Here is a 16,430-nt window from a genome sequence, read left to right as displayed (position 1 = left end):
GATACCACATCCAAATTAAAACTACATAACACAAGGAATGGGCATATACTATAACAATTGTAATATTGTAACTAATTTGAATTGAGTTCTATTGGATACATGTGAGAGACCTACTGGGGAGAGGAGTCTGCCAAAGGCAAGAAGTTTAAGATACAGAAATCAAACTAAGATTGGAGCACTTCTTTTTGCGGCCGGCAAGGAGGCAGTGTGGTGTTCCAAAATGTGTTGCTGCTACAAAACCAAAATAATACATGTCTGCCTCCATCTTTAACTATCAACATTTTTCATTCCTTCTTATGGTTTAGTCCTCTCCTCTTTTTTTTTCCCTTCGTTTTTCTCCTGAATATGCACTAAATCTTCTTCCCATGTACAGATGCACAAAAATGATGATTTAAAAGAGTGATGGATGACTTCTTGTGTGTCAACAACAAAAATCCTAATCATACACAAGTTTTTTACCCTAATTCATCAGTATAGCACAATACGAAGCAGCCCTTGCTGCGGCTCACTGTACTCTAGACCCTCCTCTTCAAGCAGGTAGCGCTGGACAGCAACGGGAAGCCTGGCAGGAGTGCGAGTACCTCGTGTATGGTGTCCTGTCCCAACACAAATATAAACATGTAACCTCTGTTCAGCCAACCTTGCTGCATTCCTCAACACACTCAACTCCTGCTTCAGCACATGGATAGCTTCACTCACATGGAGTCCATGCAGGTCTATCATCTTTTCCTGGTATCTTCCACCACCCTGCTGGTCTGGACTAATTGGGTTTCTGCATAATACCCACTAGGTCAGATAACATATGAAAGATCAAACAAAAACATTGAACCATAAATCGATACTGTCTAGTTAGAGTATGAAACTAGAATTATCAGTGTTGTCGCGCATCTCAAAACATAATTTGAAAGAAAGGAACTGGGAAGACATTTCCCCTGCCGGGAATTTGTTAACGATGAAGTTGAAGACCAACTTGCAAGCAACTGGAAACTTTTTTCCAGTAAGTGAAAACATATTTAGACAAGATATACCCTTCATACCAAGTTCCTTTTAAACAGCTATGTCATAGCCAAGTGATCGCTGCCATTTTAACTAATTTCTGCGTGATTACTTCCATCACCGAATACATTAACAAAAACAACTTCCGTGCTAGATTAGGTCAGAAATAGTTCCATTCAAACAACAAACCTCTGACGATATATGGATTCTTGAGCTTTGTTATGAGCTGCTTTCATCTGCATGTTGTGCACCTGTCCTTTCATACTCAATTCCTTGGCTAACGCTTTGTTGCCCACTATGTAAGCCTGGCGAGCCTGAATTGACAAATTAGATTATAACATAATCCTCGATCAATACAGATAATGCATAATGAAAATAATTAAGAAAGGGTTAAAAGCAGTAAGATTAGTGAAAATAACAAACACATTAACTAATTGCCAAGAATATGCATTACAAATGGAATGACTGAAAATACTCATGCACAGCAATGCATGGTGAATAGTGAAATTCAGGTGCTTAAGTTCAACTACCAACACAAGGGCCTCACCAGTCCCCCGGACCCCGCCCCAACTCCCACAAAAAAAATTGTAAAACTGAAGAGACGTGCACTTGTTTTTTTTTTCAACTGTAGATTAGTTCCACTAACAATGACAGATGAAAAGGCTTCTGAAGCACTTCACTTTAGCCTATACATCACTCTTAACTAATTCAGCCAAATGCATCCATTCAAAACATTTCCCATAGTGTCATTCGGACTTCCAAAAGTTAGCACAATTGTCCAGAATGGATCATACCAACAATCAAAAAGAACCATTCATCCATCTTTTCTCAAGCTCGCTGATCCTTGACAAATGCCAAACCACACTGGAAGAAGTGGCAGAAACGTGCACACCATAAGGACATTATCACTCCATATTCGACGGCATATACTGATAGAAATGGATAACACTCAATGGATATTCTCATGACACCCATTTACACGAAAACTTGATAATAATTAACTCTGTTTTTTTTATTCAACAGCACTGGCCAGTGGCCACATTAAGCACAGAGCACGTCCTCATACAGTACGGCCTTGTGCCGTCTTTATGCAAAATTGGGAATACTATAACCTCAATACCCCTAATGAGGCTCTTACCTAACGGAAGGTAGGAAAAACAAATGTACATAACCATACCCATATAAATACAACTATTTACTATCCAGCTGAACACAAAGAATTTGTCAAAGTATCTCAAGATGCCAATGTCCAGAGATAAGAGATACTAACTAAGGCCTCCAAAGAAAAAATGGCAAAGAAAAAATGCCCGCTCATCTGCTTACCTGTTCGAAATACACATTTCGTACACGTGCATGATCACGAGCTTCACCACGGACTTCAGAATATAAGTTGCCTACAATATTGGTCAGTGTTAATCTAGAAATGTAAAACAGACTTGAGACAGTTAGACCCAAAAGGTTAAAAAGAAGAAGGCATTACCAACTGCATCTCCAGTCTCAAGCCAAACAGGAGCAGCTCGAGCAGAGCTACGCCCCTGCATCCTATCACTATAGGCACTTCTTCCAGCACCAGCATGGTAAGAGCCCGAAAGGGCATGAGAATTTCTACTTGAACCAACGGCGACATCAGCTGAACCACTTCTATCATACTTCCACAAGCACGAATCCTGGGATGACAACTTACGAACAGCTGAAGCAAAATCAGTGGCACTTTTAGCACTTACGGAAGAACTGGATCTAAACAAAAGCATATTGTCTTTCTCGGAGGATCCATAAGAATTAACATTTTGCTGGAGTTCATCTCCAGTGTATTTCCGCAGGTTGGTCTTGTCTGGAACAGGAAGTGCAGGGAAATCCATTGATGTCAGATTCGGAGTTGATAAGGTCTTCGAATTCATATTTTGATTAAAAGCTCCATCAACTTGAAGCTACAATGATAGTTAAAAATTGCATCATGGATTAAGGGAAATATCACGAGATATATAGGCACAAAACATTGTGAAACAGAAGATATAGAGCAACTAGTAATCCTAGATGTCACAACTTAAATAAAAGAAGCCTAACAGATTCCTTGGTGGTGAGACCCACATATAGTAATGAGAAAATGATATGTTCCCAAGCGGGCCACAGGATTAATTGTTTTTGTATACGCTTCTTACTCTCACTGCTTCTATCTTACTTCAAATGGAATACTCTCGTCTCATTCTGGATGGTTAATTCCAAGGTAATTGCAAACAGCAACTTTGTTATCGACCCAACCCTACGATAAGCAAGAGTCTTCGGAATGTTGATGTCGGTCAAACAATATTCAGAAAGAAAACAGTGTAGCAAACCACATATTAGGACACCCTCAGTCCCACTGTGATTGCCCCCAAAGGAGTTGTTTCACTTTTATACGAGTTCAGTAAAAGCTGGGGGGTTGTGACTTTGTCTTTTTCCTAGCTTTTTATCTCTTCCTCTCTCCTCCAAAAAAGGTATGGGGCAAACTTAATGAGATAGGAGGTAGTATCACTACTCGCCCACTTGACCCTCATCTACAAATCTCATTTACCCTTTTCTTATCCTTTTCATGTACCCCCGAATATACAGTAATAAAAGTAAAACTCGGGTGAGCAACAATTAATTGTACCATTAGAATGTGATCCTTTGATTATATATGGGACGAGTCAAACTAGCCTAAGGACAATTATATCAGTTTATTTATTAAAAGAAAGTTCCCTTGAAATGCCATGTAACCTGGAAACAATTATATTTAAAGGCATGTCTGAGTTTGGCACGCCTCTCATTTGCCACTGTACCTGTTTTTCGAAAAGAGAAAGTTCATGCACTTCAGGCCACCCCTCGAAGCTAAGATTGTACAAGATGTAAATAAAAAGTATGTAGGGTTACATTGTGCATTTATGGTGGGGGTATAAATGGTAAATACCTTGTATTTAATACAAACAACGTCACGTAGTTCATTGATAGTAAGCTTGTCTAACCAGATATTCAGATGCATGACATTGCCCAAGGAGTTGAGAGTGATCTAGTCATACAATTACAATATTTATTATAGCCTAACAGGCCTGTGATCTTATGACAGTTACATGTTACATTTACATTTCTCTAATTAAATAAAGGGCCAACAAACGAAACGATTTTGACATATCAATACAGACAGATCTAGAAATCTTTCTAGATCTGATTAACAATTAGAAGACCATCAATGATTTAAAATTTGATAGATAAGACATGATTGTCCAAATTAGACTCAGCTCCACAAAAGATCCCCTTGAAGTAGGCATCATTGCCAATGCCTACTTCATTTGACCATGCACTAATTTGCAATAAAAGACACATCTTAGAAAGGAGTAAGCACATAAAAGCCAAAACGAATCCTGATTATTGAACTTGGTAATGCTTCGTGAAACGATTAATTAACAATAACTAAAGAAGTGTGTGCTTTGAAACGAAGAACCAAGCATACCTCAAGCTGATTTAGCATGTCAACTGTCAGATTCAGGTCACATCCATTGGCAAAATATACATCAGCCAAGCTTTCAGCAGCAAAACCTGGAAATTGTGAAGCCAGGAACTCAACAGGATTTATATCATTGTTTTCTATTAAGGCAGCTTCAGTTGCCATATCATTAGGAATTCGTCCTCTTGTAATTTCATCAAAAGAGTTCCCATCCCTGCCATTCCCAAAATGATGGTCAGCACTGAGAAGTTGCATTTCCCAAGGCTTGCTGGTTCTCTGAATATAACTTGTTGATGACGGATCTTCTCCGTAGACAGAAGTTGGGTACCCCATCTTATCACTAAGCGCAACCCCATTTGTATGATGAGCAGCTAACTCGAGAGCCTCATTCATTTTATAAGCACTAGCACCATGTAATGATAAGCCTGCAAGTGAAAGGCTACCAACTCCATGGTGTTCGTCCTCTCCAATGACGTTAAAGTCTGGAGTGATGTCATCAGGTAGTTGCTGCTGCCAATACTGACGGGCCTCTTCATCAGAATTAGTTGAAATTGAGGACTCTGATCGATCCAGTACCTGTTTTCCAGACGATCCAGAAGCAGGAAATTTCGTAGCTACATCGACATTGCTAGTAGTCCCGGAAGGCGTTCTAAGGGAGAAGGGAACAAATTCAGCAGCATTTGGATTGAGAGAGGTTCCCCTTGCTGCTATACTGAGCTTGGTTTGAGTGGTTGGAGAAGACACTTGATTGGAAAAGCTCATTCTTTATGAATATGGGGGATAACTAACATAAAAATACAGAAATCGAACTCCGAGAAGAAAAAGAAAAGAAAACAGCAGCCTGCTAAGGATTACCCAAAACCTGTGTGCATCAATAGAACATGCAAGTAAGCTTAATTACTGTAATTGTTGACATTGCAACAAATAAACACCAAATTAGTAAGAAAAATCTTAAATTTCTCCATTAAAAAATGTGAGGAAAGTCTGAATTCTCAAAACAAGAACAGAATTGTTAAAATTTAAAGTCAATATGATGAAGTGAATTCGATGATAAACCTATCAAAAAAATTAATAAAAACAAAAACAAAAAGTAGAAGATCTCTATAAATCTGACAACATAAATCGATAAAAATTGAGATTAAAACCCGTAAAGAAAGTGTAAGCACATGGTAATTAGCATTAATTAATACTAAACCTGTAATTAGTACTAGCAATACCGAGTATTTTTTATTTTTTTCCCAATAATAATAGAAAAGAGATCTCGGGCGATAAAATCTATACCTTTACCTTTACGAAGGTCGATGACGAAGTACACCAATTCATATGGATTCATTCTATAATTTCAGAAATTCCACCAAAATTCAGAGATTAAAACCTGTGTATTCTTTGATCTGATGAAAGAAAAACAAAATGAATTGAGTTTGAATCTTTGTAGTTAAAGAGCCTTGAAAACAGCTGCTGTTGTTGCTGCTGGTGAGGCTGCAACCCTTGTTCGCCACTCGATTTTGACAACTCTCTTATTTTTGGGTTTGGGTTTTTCTGGGTATTATCTCTTACTCTTACTCTTTCTCTCTCCTCACTCTTCTCAGTTCTCACCCCTTTTTATATTTTTATTTATTATTTATATTTTACATTATTAATTTTGCCTATTTCTTCAAGTTTTCATCGTCAGCATTTACATTATTTATCTTTTGTTATTAACGTCGCACAACAAGGACGAGGCGACATCAATTTCTCGTTTAACAGCTGGACCTTTCCGTATGTCATACTCGCATATCTAATGTGTACACTCTACTCGCCGCATATCTACCTCGTCTTATCTTCGCACCAGATTTGGGTTCGTGCTATGAATATTTGAATATACGTCAACTTTTACTAACAAAAAACATTCATTGAAGAATTCAATTGTATGATAACACAACTAAATATATTAAATTACATATTGGATTTTAAGAAGTACAAGTTAGGAATTTCAAACTATGTACGATAAAAAGTGGAAATATCTTGAGATTAAGTGTTCGATTATTGCTTGTACTAATGTAGCATCTAGTGGAGTGACTCCTTTTACTTCCATCTATGTCCACGGCAGGCGTAGATTGACGACATGTGAAGAATAGGAGGGGGAAATAAGAAGTCAAGATAAACCTCCCTTATTGACAAGCCAACTACTAGTTCAATTGTGTTGTATGCTACTACTAGCTAGCTAATTATGTATCTCTTCATTTACTTTCAATTATAACATTTTATGTTAAAACCTCACATTATAATCATATACATATATTAACCCTGATTTAGGTGGAGGGATAATAATATCTTTTTCACGCCCCCTATGATCTAGGAACCAAATCTTATGAGACTCGTTTGAGGGATTTCTCTTAACTACTCCTGGTGGATCCCTTATCTTACTAGTAAAAAAAATCATATAATGATTTGCTTTCCCCCTTTTTTCCAACACTACCCTAGAGCATACAAGTACTTCGTATATGATATCCTCAACACCACCATCAGACATAACTGAAACAAAAACTCCGTTTATGATATCCTCAGCACCACCATCGGACATAACTTAAACAAAATATCTTACACACACTAGGTGTACAGTAAATTTATTGTACATTGGGTTACTTTTACCTAGGGTTGTTTGGTTAGGTGAAATTTTAGAGGAAAAAAGCTTTTTGGAGTGAATTAGAGGTTTGACCTTTAGAAAAAGCTAATTATAACGGTTTGGTTAGGAGAGGTTTGGACAAAATTTGGGGTGAAAATGCTCAATATAGGAGCTTTTTGCAATTAGATGTTTGAGAAAGTGAATAAAAATGACTATTTTGTCCTACTATTGCCTATAATTACAACCACTACCAAGTACCAACCTTGGTACCCTACATTATTTTTCTCACACTTCCTTCTTCCTTTCACCCTATTTACTAGACTCGTTTTTGTTATAATAGATTTTATATTAGTACTTTAATTTGAAGCAATTGAAAGCTGTTCCAATCATGCTTGAAATATCATTAGTAATTTTTCTATTTGCAAATAATATATTTATTAAAAAATTTAAATTAAGAATAATTTATTTATTTTTAAATTGTTTTATTTATTCAAAAACAAAAAGAGAAATTAGTTAACACAATAAACTACTTGTCTAATATTAATAAGAAACAAAGTATGTCAATGTCCTTAATTGTCATTTTACATATTAAATAACTAACATATCTATCAACTAATTTACCAAACACTTTTACACAAGCAGTTAATTCAACTAGTTGGTCAACCCAGCTAATACAAATAGCTAACAGCTAGTCAATCTAGCTAACAACTCCTAACCAAACAGGGCCCTAATTTATTTATTTTTGTAAATTTTTATATGTTTTAATTAACTTTTATATATCTTCAAAAAAAAAAAACTTTTATACTTCCCCCGTTCCTTAAATATTGCAACATGGTTGACTTTACACTTTCCAACATATACTTTACATTTAATATCTCAAATTATGTATAACTAAAAATTATAAAAGTTGATATTTAGAAAATATGTATCAATACGAATCTAACAGGATCTCACATGACTACTCCCTCCTAGTGTTGAGCACAGATCGGATACCTGTATCCGTATAATGTGAAATTTGATATTTGTATCTGATTCGAAAACTTTCGGATATCCAATACCGAATATCCGAATATTTTCGGATCGGGTATCCCGGATATCCAATATCCAATTTTTTTTTTTTTTTTTTTCCATTTCCTTGTTCATCTTCGTTTCCGACCAATTGCATTTTCCAAATACAAAATAAAGAAATAAACTTTTTTAAATTATGAATTTGAGATACATAATTCAAGAATACAACAAATTCTCCTTGAACAAGTACAGTAGCTAACTATTATATACATATCAATTAATCTATTTCAAACTAGCAAACCAATAAATAGTATCCAATTTTCTAATCAGACAATCTAATCTCTATATGCAACTTTTGCCGTTTCGCTCCTTGTTAATAATACAGTTCCAAGGATTTGATGTTTCAGCCATAGAGATCAACTTTTGTTCTTGAATTTCCAGCAATGGAGATTGGAGAAGCAAATATTTAGAGTAATTCATATAAATTTATAGCTTTATTTTAGAGGAGACAATGAGATGTGGCCTCATTGGATTGATTCAAAGGGATGGCATTGTTGGATTTAGAGGGAGAGAGAGGGAGTTGGGGGGAAATGATAAATCCAAGGAAGAATTTCACTTCTTCCAAGGAAATCACCTTTAAAAAAATGTGGATTTCCTTGGAAGAAGTAAAATTTTCCTTGAATTTATCACTTCCCGGAGTTGGGGGGAGGTGGTAAATTTGTATGAGTTTGGTGGGAGAGATTAAGGGGGTTGTATGCGTTGGGAGGCGGAAAGTTCTAGGAGGTAGAAAGTTCTAGGTTTATTAAGATTATATATATATATATATAAAGTAAATAAAAACAAGGTTTTAAGTCTGTTGATTGCCAATTATTATTTTCCCATATAACAAATAAATTCAGTGAAACATTTTTGAGTTTCGAGTATTTTTCGGATAACGGATATCCGAAATAATGAAAATCAATATCCAAATAGGTATCCGATATCCGAACTTTTCGGATCGGATATCTAATCCAAAATCAATTTTCAGATCGGATATCCAAAAAATCGGATCAAATACGGATCGGATTTTGGATAATCGGATTTTCAGATAGTTTTGCTCAACCCTACTCCCCCCGTCTCTTTTTGTTCTTTACGTTTTTCTTTCTGAGTGTCCCAAAATGTTCTTTACATTTCATTTTATATTATCACATAAATGCTTTAATATTCTATCAAAATTTGTGTTCAATGATTATTTTAACCAAATAAATTGTTTGCTTCATTTAATCTCTCATACTTTTCCATTAGGACATTAAAATTTTCCCATTTTTCAAATATCAAAATTTTGATAAAAGTGAAAACATTATCAATAAAAAATAAACAAAAAATGCACATGAATCTTAATGCACATTAATTAGTCGTTAAAACGCGTGCAAAATACAAAAAGTAAAGAACAAAAAGAGACGGAGGAAGTGCAATTTTCTCATGTATGAATCACACAAGATGACTAAAGGTCTAGCTAGCGGGAATAGTGTAAAAAACAAGATGGTGCGATATTTATGGAACGAAGGAAGTATAAAAAACATTTTGAAGGTTACATTGTTACCTTTATATAGTGATTTTGAATGAATAATTTTTATTAAAGCGAAAATTTTTATCCCTAACAATAGATAACTTTTACATTATACCGGTTTACCTTTTAAACATTTTGACTTGACTTTACCTCCGATGTAAATCATCACCACCACCTTTAAATCAGAACTTGTTTTTACCCCCGTGCGATGCACGAGTTTCTTAATTTAAAATTTCGATTACATAATTTATGTAATATAAAAGTTGAATACGCAAATTTTGAAATAATAAATGTAAAGCATTTGGAGTATAATAAAATTAAATTTAGAATGTGAAATAAATAAAAGTATTTTTAAAATATAATGAATATCTAATTAATGAAGGAGGAGAATTGAAAAGGATGAATATAAATGATGATTTAGACCCTGTTCTTTTTGGCTTAATTTCAGTTTCAGAACTTATTTAACAGTTCAGTTCAGGAGCATTCAGTTCAGTTCAGTTTAATTCAATTAAATTTAACTTAATAATAATAATAATAATTTATTATTTATTATTTATTTCGGTAATATTCTGTTAAGTTAAGTTAAGTTCAGTTCAGGAGCATTCAGTTCAGTTCAGTTCAGGAGCATTCAGTTCAGTTCAGTTCAACTCCAAAGAACAAGGCCTTAACAAAAAATAAAATAATATAAAACAGATGACACGTGGCATCATTTCATGCAAACATTGTGTTTTAAAATATTAGAATAGATTTGTGTAACTGAAAACCTTCATACATCAAAAGATACATAATCAAATAAAACGAAAATACAACTCAGTTCACTAACTGATAGAGTTAGTAAAACCTATGATTCATGCAATAGCTCTCCTCTGATGTCAACAGTAAATAAATAAAAAAAATGCCACACCCTCACAGAGTTCCCAAGACCTGAAAATCTTTTACATCTTAACATAACCCAAAATGGGTTGATACTCTCCTTTCTAAAACCAATCACTACTGTCAGCAACTGTTGAAGGTATCTTTTGACAACGTTCAGTTTGCAGAGCTACTTTCTTTTACATTAACTCAACTGATTGTCTGTAACACCAGGTGAACATCTGCTCTCACGTGCTAGAGATCACACTGGGATACCTTTGTTCGTGCCTTTAAACATCCGTCACATTCTGTTCTAGAAATGTACATGTCAATACCGTTCTCTAAATGATCCACAACACCACAGCCCAGAGGAATCAAACTAATGTTGCTGTTCCTGAATTTTTAGAGGAACCATTTCACTTTCTTCCTGTTTCCCTCTGCCTTTTGTAATCCGGAGTGGCAGATCCAATCTTCTCAGTTGCTCCGGCCAAAATCTGATGAGAAATTGAGGCATAAGATATATCAGACCACAATATTAATATATCAAGACCTGTAACATTATGATACATAAATTGTATTCTGGAAACAAAGTTCCAGGGGGAGGGGGATAGGTTCAACCGCAGTCACAAGCTGCAGCTGTGCTACTTGAAAAATCTACATATGGTGAGGACATGATGTTACATTGTCACAGATAGTTTCTGGTATGAGCTCAAAGTAACCTCACCTAGCAATTAGACCAACGTGCCAGAGATTTTTATACGCTTTGTGTAAGTACAAGTCCCCAAGTGGATGGTTAGGCATACATTAATCAGACAGTTGTACATAACTCCATACTCGAAGTCTACTTTGGTGTACAACAAAGCACGCGACTAAAATAAATAAGGGGTTTTTGAGAAGGAAAATAGGATCATGGCACTACGTGCTTGGAATGATAAAGAAGACGATTGCAAACATACATCTTAACTTGTTACTTGAAACTGTACCGAGTTTATACTCCAATAACAAACAGAGGAATATTCACACGGTAATTAGATCAGGTATAAAATTCTTCTAGAGTAGTTAGCACTCTGCATTCGACATTTATAAATTTTCTATCAGCATAACATATTTGTAGTTTTCCTTGACTTACAGATCCAATCTCTCATAAATAGCCCGCCTCACAGAAGAGTTAAGACCATACGCTATTGAGTTGAAAAGGCCCTGGCAAACAACCAAACAATAGAAGGTGAATCTGTTTCCAATTATCAATGAAATGCAACAAATGGAGCATATACAACAAAGAGAATATATATTATCCCCGTCATAGTCAGTGGTTACATTGTCCCAATCCCTTAAGAATATGACATATTTTACAAAAAGATTCTTTATAATAGTGGCATAAGATGAAAAATTTCCAGACATCCCAGTATTCTTTACATGTGACTATTACTTCTGACCATGAATAGGTCCATGATACTCCTAAATACTGTCTTACAGCTACAATCTCAGAGTGTACTAGTGTAGCATCTTGTAAATTGAGGTGCAACCAAAGCATATTTGGCCGAACACAGAAAAAGCATGAACAAAAAGATAAAAGAAAGGGGGACAATGATCCAGACAATTGAAGTGTCAACTTTATTGCTTGGTACAACATAGGATCTATGTAAAATAGATTGTACAGAAATAGAAAATACAGAAGAATCGTCCCCCTCTTTCCATTCAGAAAAATAAGTCATTAAGAACTTGAAATTACCATTAGTGCCGCGGTCCCCACATCAAGAAAAGAAAGCCAAAAGATTTTATGGCCTGGTTCCATCAGATCATGAATCCGATTTATCGTGCCAAAAGCCCATGAGCCAATAAGAATAAGAGGATAATAACCCCAACGGTTTAAGACCTGAAAACAACAAAGGAAATAGAAAATTCCAGCTAGGGTTATTAATAGCTTAGACAGGCGATGTTCCAAAGAAAATAAGTAATCAGTCAATGGTCATTGGTAAGAACGTTCATGTGACCATCTACACTCTTCAGATAATATGGACCTAGAGCTTCCATGGCAGGACATATTGGCCCATAAGAAGATGTGTAAGACAGTAAAAAAAGCCTCACATTACTCACTGATGCTTAATTTCTCACCAAACCGCGTGAAGCTCAAAAGAAACATAGCACCAAAGGTATAAGACAGGTGTGGCTACTATATAAAAAGATAAAAATAAAACTCAATTTAAAGATGTGCAAAGAAAAGATTATTGAAAGCATAAATAGAAGCATGAAACAGATGTGGGAACTGGGAACATCAGAAGTACATGCAGATGACATAAATAATGCAGTGTTTCAGAGACTAAGGTAATTGGCACAGCAAACTAAGCCATTCAACAGATGGTTTGTCAATGGAAAAATAGTAAAAACATTCACCATTTTAACAAAACCCCATCTTCAGTCTCTAAAATAAAAATAAAACTCAATTTAAAGATGTGCAAAGAAAAGATTATTGAAAGCATAAATAGAAGCATGAAACAGATGTGGGAACTGGGAACATCAGAAGTACATGCAAACGACATAAATAATGCAGTGTTTCAGAGACTAAGGTAATTGGCACAGCAAACTAAGCCATTCAACAGATGGTTTGTCAATGGAAAAATAGTAAAAACATTCACCATTTTAACAAAACCCCATCTTCAGTCTCTCCCCCGTCCCCCGCCCCCCCCCCCAACAAAAAGGAGAATTTTTTTTTATAAAGACAAAAGTGAAGTCACTGCTTACCCTCATGTCTGGCCTAGCATCAGATTGGTGTGCCCGGTCCGACATGCCAGCTGCCATCTGCATTACGAGGGCATTTCATTATTTCAAGTTCAACATTCAACGTTACGAGATTCACATTGAATAATATGTCGAATGATCAGTATGAGTAATCCGTGCAATGATATAGCAATTTAAAGAATGAGCAAATACATACACGAGTTGCATTTTTCAGCATGCGGATCACTTGAAGATATGTAAAACCATTGTAGAGAATCGCACCCCAAAGAGGAGCATAAAAGGTTCCAAAGTGGACAACCTGAAATAAAAGGTACTCAAATTAATATTAAAACAGGCATGAAAGAGATTGGCTATCTAATTCAGTTTATAGTAGCCAATACTCTGCTTCCAAACCAACTTATATATCTCCACATCTTACAAGGACTTTAGCAGCTTCAGGGACTAATACCAACCAAATTACAAGTACGCTTATCTCCTTTCTCATTCCCCATCCATATGTCAGACAACAGAATAGTAGCCAAAGGGAGTTGAACAAAATTAAAATCAACACCTCAGCCATGAAAAGAAATGGGGAACATTCATAAATTTAATAAAACCAAACTGCAGTCGGGAAAGTAACATTATTGAGAAATGAGAATAATTTTTAATATATATCACGGGAAACAAGAGCTAGAGTAATCTCTACTTGCCTTTCCTGCACGGCCTGTTTGGGACCAACACCATGCACGTATATGACCATGATGATTACCGATGGAGCGCATGATGGTCATGACCAGAGAAGTTCCTGAAGGAACATATAAGCATTGAAATCAACTTTGTGAGGAGGGGAAAAAGGTAAGCAACATGACGCCATGCCTGTAAGAACAATGAAATATGCGGAATAGACCAAAATCATCACCAAATGAACTGTATAACGACAATGTAAAAGTGGACAGGAAATGACAGCAAAAAAACATGCTTACCCCAGACATAGAGATGGAAAACAGGCTCTAAATCTTCAACATCTGTCTTATGTTGCACAACGGTGCGATGAAGAGTAAAAGCTATAGTGGTTGTCCATAAAAAGGACGCAACGCAGAAGAAATGAGTGCTATAACCCTGAGCATAACAAAAGAATCCAGTAGACGGATCTCTACATAAAAAAGGGGAACACATAGTTAATACACAAATCACAGCTAATTATAGAATCAAGAAATAATTAAATTTCAGTAGAAAGCAGTCATAGTTCCATAGACATACCCAATAATATTGAAAAAACTGCAAAGCATGTCCTGCAATCAGAATCAGAAATCAGTATGTTAATATGTTATCCATCAGTGAGGACTGACTGTGTAATTAACGAAGATCACTCTAACCATTTAATTTAGCAATTGAATAACCTATAGAAGCTTGCAAGCGATCCCTAAGGATACTAATTATTGCGTTGTTGGAATATGTATTAACAAAGAAGCATACATGTACTTAGTTTGATACCAACTACAGAACTACTCACTAGTCACTACTCTAGTACAAAGAGGCATCCGAAATGGACGCAAGCCATTATTGACCTAGCAAAACTTTGATTCATGAAATTGTAGTCAGATTATAACTTCAGCCATTGATTTCAAACTAAAATGTGTCGTAATAACAGTATGATTTATAAAATTACTCATTGTCATGGGAAAATAAATGACCTAAAAGTCACAGAACAAATCAATTGCACAGACATGAACATGGCAATGGAAAGCAAATCAGAATGGAAGAACAACAATTGAATTAATTAATTAAAAAGGGAAGTGGAGAAGAGAGAAAAATTACAGAGAGCGCGAGATAAAAGACAAGCTTGAAGGAGAATTTGCGAAGCTCCTTGAAAAGAAGGTAACAAATTACAATGAAGCTTGATCCAATCAACGATAAGCTTGAAGCCACCATGTTCACCGTCGCAAGTAACTGCCGATCGCCGCCCGACAAACTCCCTACACCACCTCCCACCGCCGCCATTTCAGCCTCTTCTATTTCTCTTCTCTCCTCCGCTTGCACCAGCTATTTCCGATTTGTTTCGTAGCTTTGCTACCACTAATTGTTTATATATTAATTTCTGATAAAGCATCAACAAGTCGCTTTGGCCGAGTGGTTAAGGCGTGTGCCTGCTAAGTACATGGGGTTTCCCCGCGAGAGTTCGAATCTCTCAGGCGACGATACTTTTTTCCGGTTTTAAGTTATTATAATAATTCTTTATATTACCGAAATAGAAGTACATAACTTACTAAGAGTCTTTAATTAAACTATTAAAACATTAAGCATAAACTAAGTGAATATTATTTAAGTGAAATTCCTCGCCACTACTCGTCTCCACCGATCCCCGCAGTACCTAAAACAGAAAGCAAAAACGGTGAGCCGAAGACTCAGTAACGAACTATTCTAGCAACGTAAATTCATTTTAATTCATTTTATTTAATAACACAGGGAGAATAGAATAATTTAAAACATTTTATAAGGTCCTCTATTTAATTCATTCATAACTTTAGGGTGCACATGCTAGCCGTGGCAAGTATGACATGGTGGAACGTCTTCCACGATGGACCGCTGTCCATAAACATGGGGCCTTGGCCCGGAAACATGAGAGCCTTGACTCAATAGGCGGATGCCCCATGGGTACATGCATGACCGAGAATCGTAACCTGTGAACATATACCGCCAAACGGACTAGGTCTTTCACTTTCCTTTATCATGTTGCGTTTAATTTTACATTTTAGCCTTTTCACTTTATTGAAATAACATAATTCCTTTAGATCATGTGATCAACATAAATCATCATTTCTTTCATGGTTTCTTATAAACATTATTTTATAAGAACATTCAATCAATCATAATATAAGGAATAATTCCATCAAATCGTATTATGATAAATAATTCAATAAAATCATATTTCGTTTCCCGCAATTCATAAAACATGTCAAAACATTCATTTAATAAATCAATCATAACGTTGTAATTTCATAATCGCATTTATAAGGGAATTGCGGGTACTAGCAATAGCCGTTACCTTAATTCCGCGTTACGTTACGCTTTGTCCTTGGTTCGTTCTTTCTGAGCTTCGAGTCCGAATTCTTTCAAAAGATTAAATTATTGAATTAATATATAAAATGATAAATATTGTAAAATTAATATCTAAACGATTAATATTTTCCAAATAATATATTTAGTTGATAAATTCATAAATCAAGTAAATATGTAATAAA

General features: G+C 35.5%; 2 protein-coding genes and 1 non-coding gene across 4 annotated transcripts; 1 reads left to right on the top strand and 2 right to left on the bottom strand.

Annotated features, from left to right (window-relative positions):
* Positions 1-38: 38 nt before the first annotated feature.
* Positions 39-6,044, bottom strand: LOC110792511 (polyadenylate-binding protein-interacting protein 7). Of its 2 annotated transcripts, none has more exons than XM_021997332.2 (6): positions 5,738-6,044; positions 4,463-5,318; positions 2,477-2,924; positions 2,320-2,390; positions 1,186-1,310; positions 39-772 (listed from the first exon to the last, which is right to left on the bottom strand). In XM_021997332.2, the coding sequence occupies exons 2-6, from the start codon at positions 5,216-5,218 to the stop codon at positions 469-471; spliced, it is 1,704 nt and encodes a 567-aa protein (XP_021853024.1). In that variant the 5' UTR covers positions 5,219-5,318; positions 5,738-6,044; the 3' UTR covers positions 39-468. The 2 variants fall into 2 exon arrangements, with proteins under 2 accessions (XP_021853024.1, XP_021853025.1); XM_021997333.2 differs by having other exon boundaries at positions 5,744-6,044.
* A 4,283-nt stretch (positions 6,045-10,327) lies between these two features.
* On the bottom strand, positions 10,328-15,354 carry LOC110792514 (G-protein coupled receptor 1). The gene is made up of 9 exons (XM_021997337.2): positions 15,007-15,354; positions 14,449-14,480; positions 14,172-14,341; positions 13,899-13,993; positions 13,406-13,507; positions 13,213-13,269; positions 12,203-12,346; positions 11,600-11,670; positions 10,328-10,964 (listed from the first exon to the last, which is right to left on the bottom strand). The coding sequence occupies exons 1-9, from the start codon at positions 15,187-15,189 to the stop codon at positions 10,850-10,852; spliced, it is 969 nt and encodes a 322-aa protein (XP_021853029.1). The 5' UTR covers positions 15,190-15,354; the 3' UTR covers positions 10,328-10,849.
* Positions 15,305-15,386, top strand: TRNAS-GCU (transfer RNA serine (anticodon GCU)). The gene has a single exon. It is a non-coding gene; the product is annotated as a tRNA-Ser (tRNA).
* The last annotated feature ends 1,044 nt before the right edge of the window (positions 15,387-16,430 follow it).

This window comes from Spinacia oleracea, chromosome 1 (genome assembly GCF_020520425.1).
Source record: "Spinacia oleracea cultivar Varoflay chromosome 1, BTI_SOV_V1, whole genome shotgun sequence".
Classification (NCBI taxonomy): domain Eukaryota; kingdom Viridiplantae; phylum Streptophyta; class Magnoliopsida; order Caryophyllales; family Amaranthaceae; genus Spinacia; species Spinacia oleracea.
The sequence above is the reverse complement of the archived record's forward strand: the minus strand, read 5'-3'. Positions and strand labels throughout refer to the sequence as shown.

Bases quoted from the DNA above. Each gene is read 5' to 3' on its own strand.
- LOC110792514 (XM_021997337.2), bottom strand. From the start codon at position 15,189: ATGGCGGCGGTGGGAGGTGGTGTAGGGAGTTTGTCGGGCGGCGATCGG. The intron at 13,994-14,171 runs GTAAGCATGTTT...ATGTTCCTTCAG, and splicing joins TTTCCATCTCTATGTCTGGG to GAACTTCTCTGGTCATGACC. The intron at 12,347-13,212 runs GTAAGCAGTGAC...TGTTGTTTTCAG, and splicing joins ATGCTAGGCCAGACATGAGG to GTCTTAAACCGTTGGGGTTA.
- LOC110792511 (XM_021997332.2), bottom strand. From the start codon at position 5,218: ATGAGCTTTTCCAATCAAGTGTCTTCTCCAACCACTCAAACCAAGCTC. The intron at 1,311-2,319 runs GTAAGCAGATGA...TTGTCAATTCAG, and splicing joins GAAATGTGTATTTCGAACAG to GCTCGCCAGGCTTACATAGT. The intron at 773-1,185 runs GTTTGTTGTTTG...GGTATTATGCAG, and splicing joins GAATCCATATATCGTCAGAG to AAACCCAATTAGTCCAGACC.